Source organism: Thalassophryne amazonica, chromosome 16, assembly GCF_902500255.1.
Source record: "Thalassophryne amazonica chromosome 16, fThaAma1.1, whole genome shotgun sequence".
Lineage (NCBI taxonomy): Eukaryota > Metazoa > Chordata > Actinopteri > Batrachoidiformes > Batrachoididae > Thalassophryne > Thalassophryne amazonica.
In genome coordinates, this window is record NC_047118.1 from 74508181 (window position 1) to 74522774 (window position 14594).

Genomic DNA, 14594 nt, shown 5'->3' on the forward strand with positions numbered 1-14594 from the left:
CTAAGTTGTACAACATGTCCTACAGTGGAGACAGAAAAGTTCATCTATGAAACTTTGAATAGGTTAATTTATTGGTCTGCCCACAAAGAACACACCATCAAATCACGTGACTTTAATCAGAACAACTAAATTATATATTTATTCATTGGTAGTTGGCTATTGGTCGTTGGTATATTTATTCATTGGTAGTTCTTCATTGGGTAGACCAGTTTGGCATATCGGTGAGGTTATGCTTTTATTCTGAAAACAAGAGCTCCACAGGATGTCACATTCGACTTTGCTCACGCACTTGACAACCGGTCCTGTGAAAAACGAGTTCAAGCTTTCACTTTCTCGCACGATTGAATACATTTTCGTTGCGTTAATAAAGATAGGAAATATCTAAATGCGAAGTGCTTGGGTCTAAACGTCAGAGATGGTGCAGGAAAACATTTTTCTCTTCGTTCCTAATCTGATTGGTGAGTCTGTGACTGTCGCCGCTGTTCGTGTTAGCAGCTATTTTGTTAGCAGCCGAGAGTGCCTTTTACATCTGTATCATTTACCGTGAAAGACGTTTTGAGGCGACAAACAGAACACTTTTATGCATTTCTAATTACTATTTTACACCCCAAATAAAACTCAGACATTATGATTATTTTATGTCAACGTTAAAACCTATCGGCCTGTGTGATATTTCGTTGTGTCTCGTCATCCTATGTCACTGGTCTGTCTGGTACCATCAGTAACTCCTCCCATATTGTGACATGATTGGCTGAGTTCACTTCACAGCAGCCTGTGATTGGTCGGGATAATTTACAGAAAATCCACTTTAAAATATATATGTTTAATTAAATACTGAAAAAATAAATACTCCGAGATATTTTTAAAAACAAAGTACAAGGAATAGAAGGAGGCTTTTGTCTTTTGGACAGACAAAGAAGACAGTCTTAAGTGACATTTGATAAATTAATCTGTTTAAAATAAGTATTTGAATTGACTGACAGTGAAACGCATTAACACGTATGTAATCAAGTTTCATTTTAAAAGCATATGGTTATACTTCACATTGACACATGCTCATGGAGGCTGACTCTGACCTTTGTCCTCAGGAGCACAAACTCACTTTAAAATGTTTGCAGAGAGTGTGGCTGGACAAATGTTGGATCTTACATTCAGATTCTTTAATCTGTCAGCGCTACTTACAGCCCAACAGCAACAACAAAAAAATGATTATAGTTTTTATATTTTGTCACATGACACAAACTAGAAGAAGGATGCAAACAAAGTGATGTGTTAACTTGTGCTTTGTTCTTCAGTTTTTGTTCTTTGTTCTTGGTTCATCAGTTAATTAACTTACTGTTTCCGCCACTGCTAACGGTGACGCACATCCAACACGTGTGAAAACTTCTCATCCCTTAAAACCCCAGAGTTTGTGTTTTTCTGTGAATGTTTGGAATCTGACCACAGTGTGTTTGGTAAGTTGTTGTTTTCTGGCTGCAGGTTATGCCCGTGTGGTGTTGGCGCTGGTGGCATTTTACCTGTTGCCCTGCTGTCCGTGGCCTGCGGTCTTCTGTTACTTGCTGAGTGGCCTGATGGATTCCTTTGACGGCCACGCCGCCCGAGCACTGAACCAATGTCAGAATCTGCAGATTAACAAGTCATCAATGTTCACTGATTAACTCATTGATTCTTTTTTTTTTTTCAATAAAAATACCAATTTTTAACCTGCTACATCTTCTGAGATGACACCTTCTCCTTCTGAGTGTCATGATATAAAGTGCTTATGAAGTGTACCGAGGGCTGTTTGTCAGAGACCAGATTAACAAATCCAGGATAACAGAAAGCCAGATTTGACAGTCTATTCAGTGCTGTCTTTGTTTAAAGATTGCAAAGCCAGGCTGAGGCGAAGCAATTTATTCAAGCAGGTATAAGTAATCCGGATAGAAGCGCCTTCACAGTCTTGTCTGAGTTTCTCTAAGCCAACGAGACAAAAAAAACATGCAAATCTAAATTTAAAGTGATAGAAGGATATTTACAAGCGTGAAAGGAAAACTTTACAGATGTGGTGAGACCAACTATGTTGTACAGCTTACAACAGGGGTCGCCAACCCTGTTCCTGGACGACACCTGTCCTGCATGTTTTCTAACTCTCCCTGGTCCACTCCCAGGCAATTAACTCTATCAGGTGTGCTCAGCCAATCAAGAGATGGAAAACAGCACTTTTAAAAAATCAGGTGTGACTTGAGTAGGTAAATGTGGAAAACATGCAGGACAGGCGCCCTCCAGGAACAGGGTTGGTGATCCCTGGCTTAGAGACAGTGGGGCTAACAAAAAGACAGGAGGTGGAGCTGGAGATGCTGTGATTTTCTATAGGAGTGTCAAGGATGGACAGGATTAGAAGTGAACATACCAGAGGGACAGCACAGGTGGGACAGTTTGGAGACAAAGTCAGAGAGGTGAGACTGAGAAGGTTTGGACGTGCAGAGGAGAGAGCTAGAGTATATAGGGAGAAGGATGCTGAGGATTGAGCCACCAGGCAGGAGAAGAAGGAGACAGAGGTTTTTTTATGGATTTCTTGAGGGAGGGCATGAAGGTTGGTGTGACATAGGAAGATGCAGAGGACAGGGTGAGATAGAAAATGATGATACGCTGTGGCTGCCCCTTAATGGAAGCAGCCAACAGAAGACTAAATTTAACCTTGCATGATGGGATCTTTTGGATCTAATGACTTTCTGTTTTTTGGGCCAGCCACAAAGTTTGGGGCCATGTTGGACATGCTAACAGACCGCTGCGCCACCATGTGCCTGCTGGTGAACCTGTCGCTGCTTTACCCAAAGTACACCTTCTTGTTCCAGCTCAGCATGTGTCTGGATATCGCCAGCCACTGGCTGCACCTGCACAGGTACCTACCTCCAACCCCTCATATACGAGGTCTGTTAGAAAAGTATCTGACCTTTTTATTTTTTGCAAAAACCTGATGGATTTGAATCACGTGTGCTTGCATGAGCCAACCTTGAACCTTCGTGCGCATGCGTGAAAGCGTCATTTGCTTGTAAGCAGCCTTTGAGTGAGGATGGGTGGAGTCTGTCGTCGTTTTTTCTTTGCAAGGAAATGGAATGACTGGAGCAGCGCGACTGCATCAAATTTTGCCAGAAACTGGGCGACAGCCAGGTGGAAACCATTCTGATTATTCAGACGGCTTTCGGTGACGATCCTATGGGCATCACCCAGATTAAGGAGCAGTACAGCCAGTTTAAAGACGACCGCACAACGGTGGAGAGCGCGCTGCGCTCTGGGTGGCCATCAACATGCTGAAATGACCGGATCATTTCCAAAGTGAACGCTGTGGTGATGTGGGACCGTTGTGATTATCCGAGAAATTGCGGAAGAGGTGGACATCAGCATTTTTTCGGCACATTCCACTGTGACAGAAGATTTTGCCATGAAAAGAGTTGCAGCAAAATTCATCGGCATGAAGCTGATGGTGCAGCAAAAGCTCCTTCGTGTTGAAGCCTCACAGGACATGCTCACCTCGTCCACAATTTCTCGGATAGTCACACGACTGAAAAGCCACCAAAAGCCGTCTGAATCTTCCGAATGGTGGAAGAGCTGGGCATGTCCCAGCATGTCCTGTGAGGCTTCAACACGGAGGCGCTTTTGCTGCGCCATCAGCTTCATGCCGATGAATTTCGCTGCAACTCTTTTCATGGCAAAATCTTCTGTCACAGTGGAATGTGCCGAAAAAGTGCTGATGTCCACCTCTTCCGCAATTTCTCGGATAGTCACATGATGGTCCCACATCATCACAGCGTTCACTTTGGAAATGAGCCGGTCGTTTCAGCATGTTGATGGCCGACCGGAGCGCAGCGCGATATCCACCGTTGTGCGGCCGTCTTTAAACCGGTTGTACTGCTCCTTAATCTGTGTGATGCCCATAGGATCGTCACCGAAAGCCGTCTGAATAATCCGAATTGTTTCCACCTGGCTGTTGCCCAGTTTCTGGCAAAATTTGATGCAGTCGCACTGCTCCAGTCGTTCCGCCATTTCCTTGCAAAGAAAAAACAACGAGAGACTCCACCCATCCTCACACAAAGGCTGCTTACAAGCAAATGACGCAACCGACAGGCGTGAAAAAAATCATGCATGCGCACGAAGGTTCAAGGTTGATTTTCAAAAAAGTGTACAACAGTCTGTCCTCAGTGTAGAGCCATTTAAATCTGGACAAAATTAAAGTAATGGAATAAACTGTTGAGCTCAAGGAGCTGTAATGAATCAAAAGTTATATATATTTTTTATTATCTGGAACCCTGAAAAAGTCTGAAGTTGATGTGCTTTGGTCATGATGGCTGACTGATGCTGCTGATGTAATTGGCCTTTTAACTCTTTAATTTTGCATCGTCGTCTTCTTCAGCTCAGTCATACAGGGATCAGCCAGTCACAAGACCATTGACCTCTCTGGAAACCCGATCCTTCGTCTTTACTACACATCCAAGGTAACGCCGTGATCCCTTCAGTCTGCACCCTGCTGCTTGTAAGGTTGTTTCATTGACTTGTTTTAAAGATTGTAAGATGGAATGTTCTGGGTCTTGGATTATGTACAACCCCAATTCCAATGAAGTTGGGACTTTGTGTAAAATGTAAATAAAAACAGAATACAATGATTTGAAAATCTCTTCAACCAATTGAATGGACCACATAGACAAGATATTTAATGTTCAAACTGATAGACTTTGTTGTTTTTGTGCAAATATTTGCTCATTTTGAAATGGATGCCTGCAACACATATCAAAAAAAGTTGGGACAAAGAACACCTAGTTGGAAACAGGTGAGTGTCATTATGGGGTATAAAAGGAGCATCCCCAATAGGCTCAGCCATTCACAAGCAAAGATGGGGGTGAGGATCACCACTTTGTGAACAACTGTGTGAAAAAATAGTCCAACAGTTTAAGAACAATGTTTCTCAACATTCAATTGCAAGGAATTTAGGGATTCCATCATCTACAGTCCATAATATAATCAGAAAATTTGGAGAACTTTCTACACGTAAGTGGCAAGGCCAAAACCCAACATTGGATGCCTGTGACCTTCGATCCCTCAGGTGGCACTGCATTAAAAACCAACATTGTGTAAAGGATCTTACCACGTGGGCTCAGGAACACTTCAGAAAACCATTGTCAGTTAACATAGTTAGTCGCTACATCTACAAGTTAAATCTCTACCATGCAAAGTGAAAGCCATACATCAACAACATCCAGAAACGCCACCGCCTTCTCTGGGCCCGAGCTCATTTGAAATGGACAGATGCAAAGTGGAAAAGTGTGCTGTGGTCTGATGAGTCCACATTTCAAATTGTTTTTGGAAATCATGGACATTGTGTCCTCCGGACAAAAGAGGAAAAAGGCCATCCAGATTGTTACCAGCGCAAAGTTCAAAAGCCAGCATCTATGATGGTATGGGGGTGTGTTAGTGCCCATGGCATGGGCAACTTACACATCTGTGATGGCACCATCAATGCTGAAAGGTACATCCAGGTTTTGGAGCAACACATGCTGCCATCAATGCAACGTCTTCTTCAGGGACGTCCCTGCTTATTTCAGCAAGACAGTGCCAAGCCACATTCTGCACGTATTACAACAGCACAGCTTCATAGTAAAAGAGTGCGGGTACTAGACCTGTCACCCACTGAAATGTGTGGCGCATTATGAAGCTCAAAATATGACAACAGAGACCCCGGACTGTTGAACAACTAAAGTCATACATCAAGCAAGAATGGGAAAGAATTCCACCTACAAAACTTCAACAATTAGTGCCCTCAGTTCCCAAACGCTTATTGAGTGTAGTTAGAAGGAAAGGTGATGTAACACAGTGGTAAACATACCACTGTCCCAGCTTTTTTGAAATGTGTGTGTCAAAATGAGCAAATATTCGCACAAAAACAAAGTTTATCAGTTTGAACATTAAATATCTTTTCTTTGTGGTGTATTCAATTGAATATAGGTTGAAGACGATTTGCAAATCGTTGTATTCTGTTTTTATTTACATTTTACACAACGTTCTAACTTCACTGGAATTGTGGTTGTAAGAAGTCTTATTCCAGATTCATGTTTTGCATGGATGTGGATGATTCCAGGACGGGCCATTCACTGTGTCCGGCTGTCCAGAGCTTTTGCATTCTTTTGTTGAGGAAACTACAAAGCCTTTCAATAGAGACCAAGAAAAGAAAAGAAGTCTGATTTTGTTCTTCTTTCTTTCTGACTTTGAGAACATTTGGCTGACAGTGCCCTCTAATGTCACAGAGAGGAGGTGCAGGGTCAGTTTAAACACAAGAACTATGAATGCTCATGTTAGAATCCATGCAAAGTATGAACTGGACTGGGCCTAAGAGCGGACTTCTGGTTCCAAAGTTTTCCTTCATTAAACATAACCAATGTGTTTCCTTTTTTTTTGGTAACAGCCTGTGCTGTTTGTCATGTGCATGGGGAACGAGCTCTTCTTCTGCCTCCTCTACATTCTCTATCACATCGAGCAACCTGCAGGTAAGCCCATCTGCACTCACCCCCACTGCCTCCAGGTGGCAGTAGCCTCCACGTATGAGCACTGTGGGAGCAAATTGGAAACACCTCCATATGTTAATGTTTATTTCCACTGCAGTACTCAGGGTGTGTGGAAATCATATCACCTCGACTTCGCAAAATGTGTTTGTGCCGTTTTCACTACTCACCGCAAGCCAACATTGGCATCACTTCTAACCAGTTAATAAACTTTGACAGTTCTGCTCTGATGAATGACTTTGGTTTAATGCCGATGCGTTACCCTTACAGCCTGGTTCTACTGTTTGCACGGAATCTGCGGAATCATCTGCCTGCTGAAGTCCGGCATCAGCCTGCTGCACCTCATCACCGCCTCAAAGAACATGGCCGCCCTTGATGCTGCAGAGCGAGAAAAAAACATTACCAAGAAGGAGTGAGAGGCTGCAGAATGAGGAGGTGGAGCAGCTTCTGTGCCTGGTTTTCTGTTTTTATTCTTGGGTACAAAGTGTGGCAGCTAAAGTAAAGAACAGCTTTTCCGATGGTAAGAACGTCAACGACCAAAAACTGTCCATCTGCAATTTCAGAGCCAGATGCTCGAGAAGCTTTTTATGAGCCAATGATATCATCTGACAAACTTCAGAGATTTAAATTCTGAAATCCCAAAATTGAGAAGTTGGCAGCTGTTATTTTTGACACTCAAAATTGTTGATAGTTTATTGGTACAATTAGATCATTTTTATTTCTAAAATTCAAATACCTAAATACGATGTCGTTTTAAGGCCACATTGAAGCTTTTTATTAAACTTCGAGAATAAAGTTGTAATTTTATTACAAAAAAAACTTCTTTAGAAAATATTATGACACAATAAAGTTGTATTCATACGAGAAGCGATAACTCTGCAGAATGCCAGTTCCAGCCATCTCCTCCTCCACAAAAGAGGTGATTTCAGGAGCTACTAATTGCCGGAACTACAGTTGAAGTCTGTGGGGTTCCTCTTCCGTAATAGACACCTTTTCTTGCATATTCTTTCCAAAGTTGTGATACTAATGATAATGTGGTACAGATGGGCCAAAAGATGAAGTATTTCCTTATTTGTAAAACCTATACTGAAGTACAACCCCAATTCCAATGAAGTTGGGACATGTAAATTATAAATAAAAACAGAATACAGTGATTTTCAAGTCCTCTTCAACCTGTATTGTTTGCATTGCATTGTCTTGCTGAAATAAGCAGGGACGTCCCTGAAAAAGAGATTGCTTGGATGGCAGCATGTGCTCCAAAACCTGGATGTACCTTTCAGCAGTGATGGTGCCATCACAGATGTTTAAGTTACCCATGCCATGGGCACTAACACACCCCCATACCATCACAGATGCTGGCTTTTGAACTTTGCGCTGGTAACAATCTGGATGGTCTTTTTCCTCTTTTGTCCAGAGGACATGACATCCATGATTTCCAAAAACATCACTCATCAGATCACAGCACACTTTTCCACTTTCCATCTTTCCATTTCAAATGAGCTCGGGCCCAGAGAAGGTGGCGGCGTTTCTGGATATTGTTGATGTATGGCTTTCACTTTGCATGGTAGAGTTTTAACTTGTACTTGTAGATGTAGCGACGAACTGTGTTAACTGAAAATGGTTTTCTGAAGTGTTCCTGAGCCCACACGGTAAGATCCTTTAGACCAGGGGTGGGCAATCATGTGCCATAAAGGGCCGAGACATTGCAGGTTTTCCTTGCTACCAGTCACCTTCACAGGTGATTTCATTAATGTTCAGGTGTCTCAGCAGGTGATTTCATTGATGACCAGGTGTTTATGTGCAGGGGAGAAGCTCATCAGCAACCCACCTGGTGATTGGTTGCAAGGAAAACCTGCAGTGTCTCGGCCCTCGTTGCCCACCCCTGCTTTAGACAATGATGTTGGTTTTTAATGCAGTGCTGCCTGAGGGATAGAAGGTCACGGGCATTCATTGTTGGTTTTCGGCCTTGCTGCTTACGTGTAGAAAGTTCTCCAGATTCTCTGAATCTTCTGATTATATTATGCACTGTAGATGATGGAATCCCTAAATTCCTTGCAATTGAACATTGAGAAACATTGTTCTTAAATTGTTGGACAATTGTTCCACACAGTTGTTCACAAAGTGGTGATCCTCTCACCATCTTTGCTTGTGAATGGCTGAGCCTTTTGGGATGCTCCTTTTATACCCAATCATGATTGGGTATAAAAGGAGATTGGAAATCACCTGTTTCCAGTTAACCTGTTCACCTGTGGAATGTTCCAAACAGGTGTCGTTTGAGCATTTCCCAGTCTTGTTGCCCTGTCCCAACTTTTTGAAATGTGTTGCAGGCATCCATTTCAAAATGAGTAAATATTTGCATAAAAACAATAAAGTTTATCAGTTTGAACATTAAATATCTTGTTTTTGTGGTGTATTCAATTGAATATAGGTTGAAGAGGATTTGCAAATCATTGTATTCTGTTTTTATTTACATATCACACAACGTCCCAACTTCATTGGAACTGGGGTTGTAGAACTTAACGCACTCCACAAATCTCATTTTGAGATGCAGTTTTTCTGTCGTAAAATTCATCTTTATTCTTGTAAAATTACAGGTTTATTCTGATATTACAAGTTTATTCTCCTATTATGACTTTATTCTCATATTACAAGTTTTTCTCCTAAAATTACGACTTTATTCTCATAATATTATGACTTTATTCTCGTAATGTTATGAGTATTTTCTCAAGATTACACTTAAAAAAAAATTGCAATATTTTGAGAATAAAGTCATATTACAATTTTTTCTCATAAAATTATGACTTTATTCTCGTAAATTCAGACTTTATTTTCAAAGTCTTAAAAAAAAAAAAAAAAAAAAACCCTCAATGTGGCCCTAAATCACCATCGTACCTAAAAGTATTTGTTTTTTGTTTTTTTTCTCTCTCTCTCTCCCCCCTCATTCCTGAGTTTTATTTCTGCTTTTTGCTGTTGGGTCAACGTGTACATCATGTTTCATGATCGTTATTATTGTTAAACTTTTATTCTACTAAACTAGGGGGAACAAAGTCTCTAATCTGCGTGTACTGCAAAATGGTGTTCTAACCAGCGTGTTTGTTCTCTCACATGCAGTGATGACATGAATTGCTTGGGTGAAAATGAACATTCTTTGTGCAATTTCTTTTTCTCTGTTCTTTGTACCACAATTGCTATAATGCCCGTGTGGTTTAGGATGGTATTGCGGCTTGTCTGTTAAATATTTTTGAGGACCTGCACAAACAACACAAAGATAAACTAGATATCATGTGGGGAGGGGATGATTTATTTAACAGTTTGTATGATTCAGGTTTTAATTTTATGTTTGGCACCAATCCAGTATTTTGAGATAGTGTCTCTGACATTGGCCAAAATTATTGAATCAGATATTGTATATTTAAGCAAATTCCAATCAGTCTTTTATCATACATATGAGAGATGTAGTGGGTTTAAGTTTCCCTTTAGACGAAGAATATTTGAAGAGTTTAGATGCAAAATGCTACAAGTCTGTTTTTCTACAAAAGTCCAATTTTAAAATGTGAATTCACAGCCAAGCGCATTAGAACATGCACAGATTTACATAAATGAAAATGGTGTCTTGACATTCATTTGTACATGACCCAAGCAGCCTTGTGCATGTTGGCTTCAATTAAAAAATTGTGGTTTTGGACTTTGTGTTTTGCATCTAAACTCTTAAATTAGTTTACAGTTTGTTTATGTCTGGTTAGTTGGCTAAGTTACCAAAGTACAATCATACAAATGTCTTTAATAATAGATGAGTTAAGAATCAGAATATCTTTGTCATTGTAATGTCGCTGCTTTAAGCCAGGGGAAACGGCATGGCATTGGTGTCAGTATCATGTCAGGATTGTGCCAACTGTACACTGGTGACAAACCACTTCTTCCAAATTACTGAAAATCAATCCCATTTTGTGGCAGAAGTCCTTAAATTCTTTCCCTTGATGCAGAAACATTGATGACTCATATCAGTTGATGATTTTAAGCAGTTGACCAAAACAAACGGGAAACACTGCAGATATGTAGCTGTCCAGTCAGAGATCTTGCAGCCAAGCATGAGGACATGATGGGGATTTTTTTATGCTTTTGCCTTTGGTCATCAGTTGGTGGCGCTATAGATTATCTTCCAGTGACATGAAGGTTTCAGATTGATGCTCTGAGGAACTTAGCTGGACTGATTGTATTCACAGCCTGACGTTCAGACATGAGAGTTGGAAACACAACTTGAGCCGCACCATAAATGTGTCTACATCTCACCCAGGCTATTTATTGTGTAGACACACAGACAGATCAAACTCATAAACGGCCCGTTCTGTAAGGGCGTCATGTGTGTCTGTTCCAGGAGATCTTTGTGTGTTTGTCCTCTAAAAGTTGAATGTTGCATATTCAAGTTGTAGTACTCCCCCTCCCCAAGCATATTGGATTCACAATGTGCTTGAGTTAAAGGTCAGTATTGCAGAATATTTAGTGTTTATTTGAAATTCCTTCTTGTTTGTTGGTGGTGGATTTGGTGTGCTTGTGGTTTAGTCTAGACTTTCAGTTGTTCACTATTGTAAATGAACACTATTGTTTGTTATTGATGTTTAAAAGTTGCTGTGTGTTTAATGCTGCTGATTACACTTCTGTAAATGTGTGATTCTATGCACAGTATGCTGGAAATACTTTTACTCTTGTTTTTGATAGAATGTCTAAATACAAAGGTTTATCAAGACACTGGTGTCATTTAAATATATATTGTATTTTACTAGCTGGGTACCCAGGTGAGGTCCGGGTGTGAGGTCACGTAGACATTTTAGTAGAGGACCCACCCATTGAGTCTGTGACCAATTTTCTGGGAGTAAGCTTTGAATGCAGAGTCTTGGAAATTGGCCCCAAAGATGAGATTGTAGCTGTGGTAATTTTTTTCCTAAGTGTGGGATAACTCCATCAGGAGCAATAAACAAAATCAATATTATGGCATATTTTCACTTCTCTGTGACCTAGAACAGTAATTTTGGTGTCTAAATCTATGTTTTGGGGGTCACAGAATTCAAATATGACCACATATTTGCTACAAAAGAGGATGCTTTAGAATACGTTGGACAGTAATACAATTTTTTGACTTTTCATGATAATGTATATGTTGAATACGTAACACTTAGTATTTCCAGTCTATTTAAATGACAAAAGTCACATTTCACGGTGAAAATAATGTATTTTAAATTTAAGTTCACAGGAGTGGCAATATCAGGCATAGATCAAGTTATGTGAGGTCGATATTCTTACATAGTGAGTACATGTTTGGTAGATCGTAACTACAGTAAGTCAATCATCAAAATCTTTATAACACATCTCAAAATAGCAGCCACAGTTTTACAATATCAAGTTTCTTATTGGGCTAAATATGCTAAGATTTAATTTTTTGGGGGGGCAATCTCCAAGAATCTGCATTCAAAACGTACTCCGGGAAAAATGGTCATGAACTCAATGGGTGGGTCCTCTGTTTGTGATTGCTTCACCACTGACTGTCCGGATACGAGGAAATCATTTCTTTAATTGTCTTTGATTAATGTGAAAATATAATTAAATTGGCTCCTAATGTTATGGCACGATTCAACACTGGTTTCATGTGATGCTCTGGGCAGATAAAGCTGTTTATTCTGTAATATACATCCAGTTCCATAAATATTTGGACATTGCCCCATTACACTCTGCTTTAGGTGAGTGGTTGTTAGGCAATCCATGACTGAATTGTTTCTGATTAAAGCCATCAATGGCATCAAAACCATTTTTACTCTTACTGAACTTTGATCTTGACTGATCAATATTTTTAACATTAGGAGCTAATGTTTTTAACTGTTTGAACATTGTGAACAGAAAGGAAGGAACTAAGCCTGGAAAGGTGTGTGGGGAGGGATGTTTAAAATGAAAGAAAACTGATGCTTACTGCATGTAGTGATTTGAGTTTTACTGTAAAAACAGAAAAATGTTTTCTCTTCAAGCTGCATATAAAAACCCTGATATTTAAGGAATATTTTCTATTTTCATTGTGATGGCCTATTAGAGCTTCTGTTGGAGAAGAAATGGTTTTAAAATTTTTATTTATCATAACCCCTGATGGTAATGGTGTAAAATCAAGGTTTGTTTTGGAGTAATGCGAATGATAATAAAAGTTGATACTGATAGTAAAATGTCTGGTGTTTGAAATGTGCTCTTTTTAGGTTTTTATGTGACACAAAGTATAATTTTAACGCAGGTTTTTTTTAATGTTTAGTTTCTCTGTTGTAGAGCTCATCACACTCCTCGCTGCAGTGAATCGCACACACCAGCTTGCTTTTGTGGGTGTGTAATGTGCAGACTTTGGCGTGAATCGGTTTTTGTCTGATGGTGCTGGGCTTGAAAATCACAGTAACGTTTTTTGAAAATTCTCAAACTCCAGCTGCATATGGAATTACAGTGGTATTCCTTTTGCACTTTGTCATTACATCACTATGACATCAGGAACCACACATTGGATAAATAATGAGTCTGTTTCTACTCCATCTAGAACTGATTAGGCCTTTGGGAGAAGAACGAAATCTCTTCAAAGAAATACAGTGAGGAAATAAGTATTTGAACACCCTGCGGATTTGCAAGTTCTCCCACGTAGAAATCATGGAGGGGTCTGAAATTTTCTTCTTAGGTCCATCCATGTCCGCTGTGAGAGACATAATCTAAAAAAAAAAAAAAAAAATCCGGAAATCACAATGTATTTTTTTTTTAAATAATTTACCAACCAGCAAGAATTCTGGCTCACACAGACCTGTTCATTTTTCTTTAAGAAGTCCTCTTATTTTGCACTCTTTACCTGTATTAATTGCACCTGTTTGAACTTGTTACCTGTATAAAAGACACCTGTTCACACAATCAATCACACTCCAACCTGTCCACCATAGCAAGACCAAAGAGCTGTCTAAGGACACCAGGGACAAAACTGTAGACCTGCACAAGGCTGGGATGGACTACAGGACAACAGGAAAGCAGCTTGGTAGAAGACAGCAACTGTTATGATTATTTAATCTTTTTCAATCAATTTCAATCTCCCTTGGTCTGGGATTCCATGCAAGATCTTACTTTGTGGGGTAAGGATGATTCTGAGAAAGCTCAGAACTACACAGGAGGACCTGGTCAATGACCTGAAGAGAGCTGGGACCACAGTCACAAAGATTACATTAGTAACACATGATGCTGTCATGGTTTAAAATCTTAAAGGGCAGCAAGGTCCCCCTGCTCAAGCCAGCATATGTCCAGGCCCGTTTGAAGTTCACCAGTGACCATCTGGATGATCCAGAGGAGGCATGGGAGAAGGTCGTGTGGTAAGATGAGACCAAAATAGAGCTTTTTGGAATCAACTCCACTTACCATGTTTAGAGGATGAGAACAACCCCAAGAAAACCATCCCAAACGTGAAGCATGGGGGTGGAAACATCATACTCTGGGGGTGCTCTTCTGCAAAGGGGACAGGACGACTGCACCGTATTGAAGGGAGGATGGATGGGGTCATGTATTGTGAGATTTTGGCAAATAACCTCCTTCCCTCAGTAAGAGCATTGAAGATGGGTCATGGCTGGGTCTTCCAGCATGACAATGACCCCAAACACACAGCCAGGGCAACTAAGGAGGGGCTCTGTTAGAAGCATTTCAAGGTCCTGGAGTGGCCTGGCTAGTCTCCAGACCTGAACTCAATAGAAAATCTTTGGAGGGAGCTGAAACTCCAAACCTGAAAGATCTAGAGATGATCTGTATGGAGGAGTGGACCAAAATCCCTACTGCAGTGTGTGTAAACCTGGTGAAAAACTACAGGAAACATTTGACCTCTGTAATTGCAAACAGAGGCTACTGTACCAAATATTAACATTGATTTTCACAGGTGTTCAAATACTTATTTGCAGCAGTAACATACAAATAAATTATTAAAAAAATCATACATTGTAATTTCCAGATTTTTTTTTTAGATTATGTCTCTCACAGTGGACAAGCACCAAAGATGAAAATTTCACACCCCTCCATGAT

The 14594-nt window shown here is 40.3% G+C and overlaps 1 protein-coding gene across 1 annotated transcript; it reads left to right on the top strand.

Annotated features, from left to right (window-relative positions):
- The first annotated feature begins 415 nt into the window (after positions 1-415).
- On the top strand, positions 416-7223 carry cdipt (CDP-diacylglycerol--inositol 3-phosphatidyltransferase (phosphatidylinositol synthase)). The gene is made up of 6 exons (XM_034190059.1): positions 416-458; positions 1480-1614; positions 2728-2881; positions 4391-4472; positions 6434-6515; positions 6801-7223. Exons 1-6 carry the CDS (start codon positions 416-418, stop codon positions 6944-6946), a joined length of 642 nt encoding a protein of 213 aa, XP_034045950.1. The 3' UTR covers positions 6947-7223.
- Positions 7224-14594: the final 7371 nt, after the last annotated feature.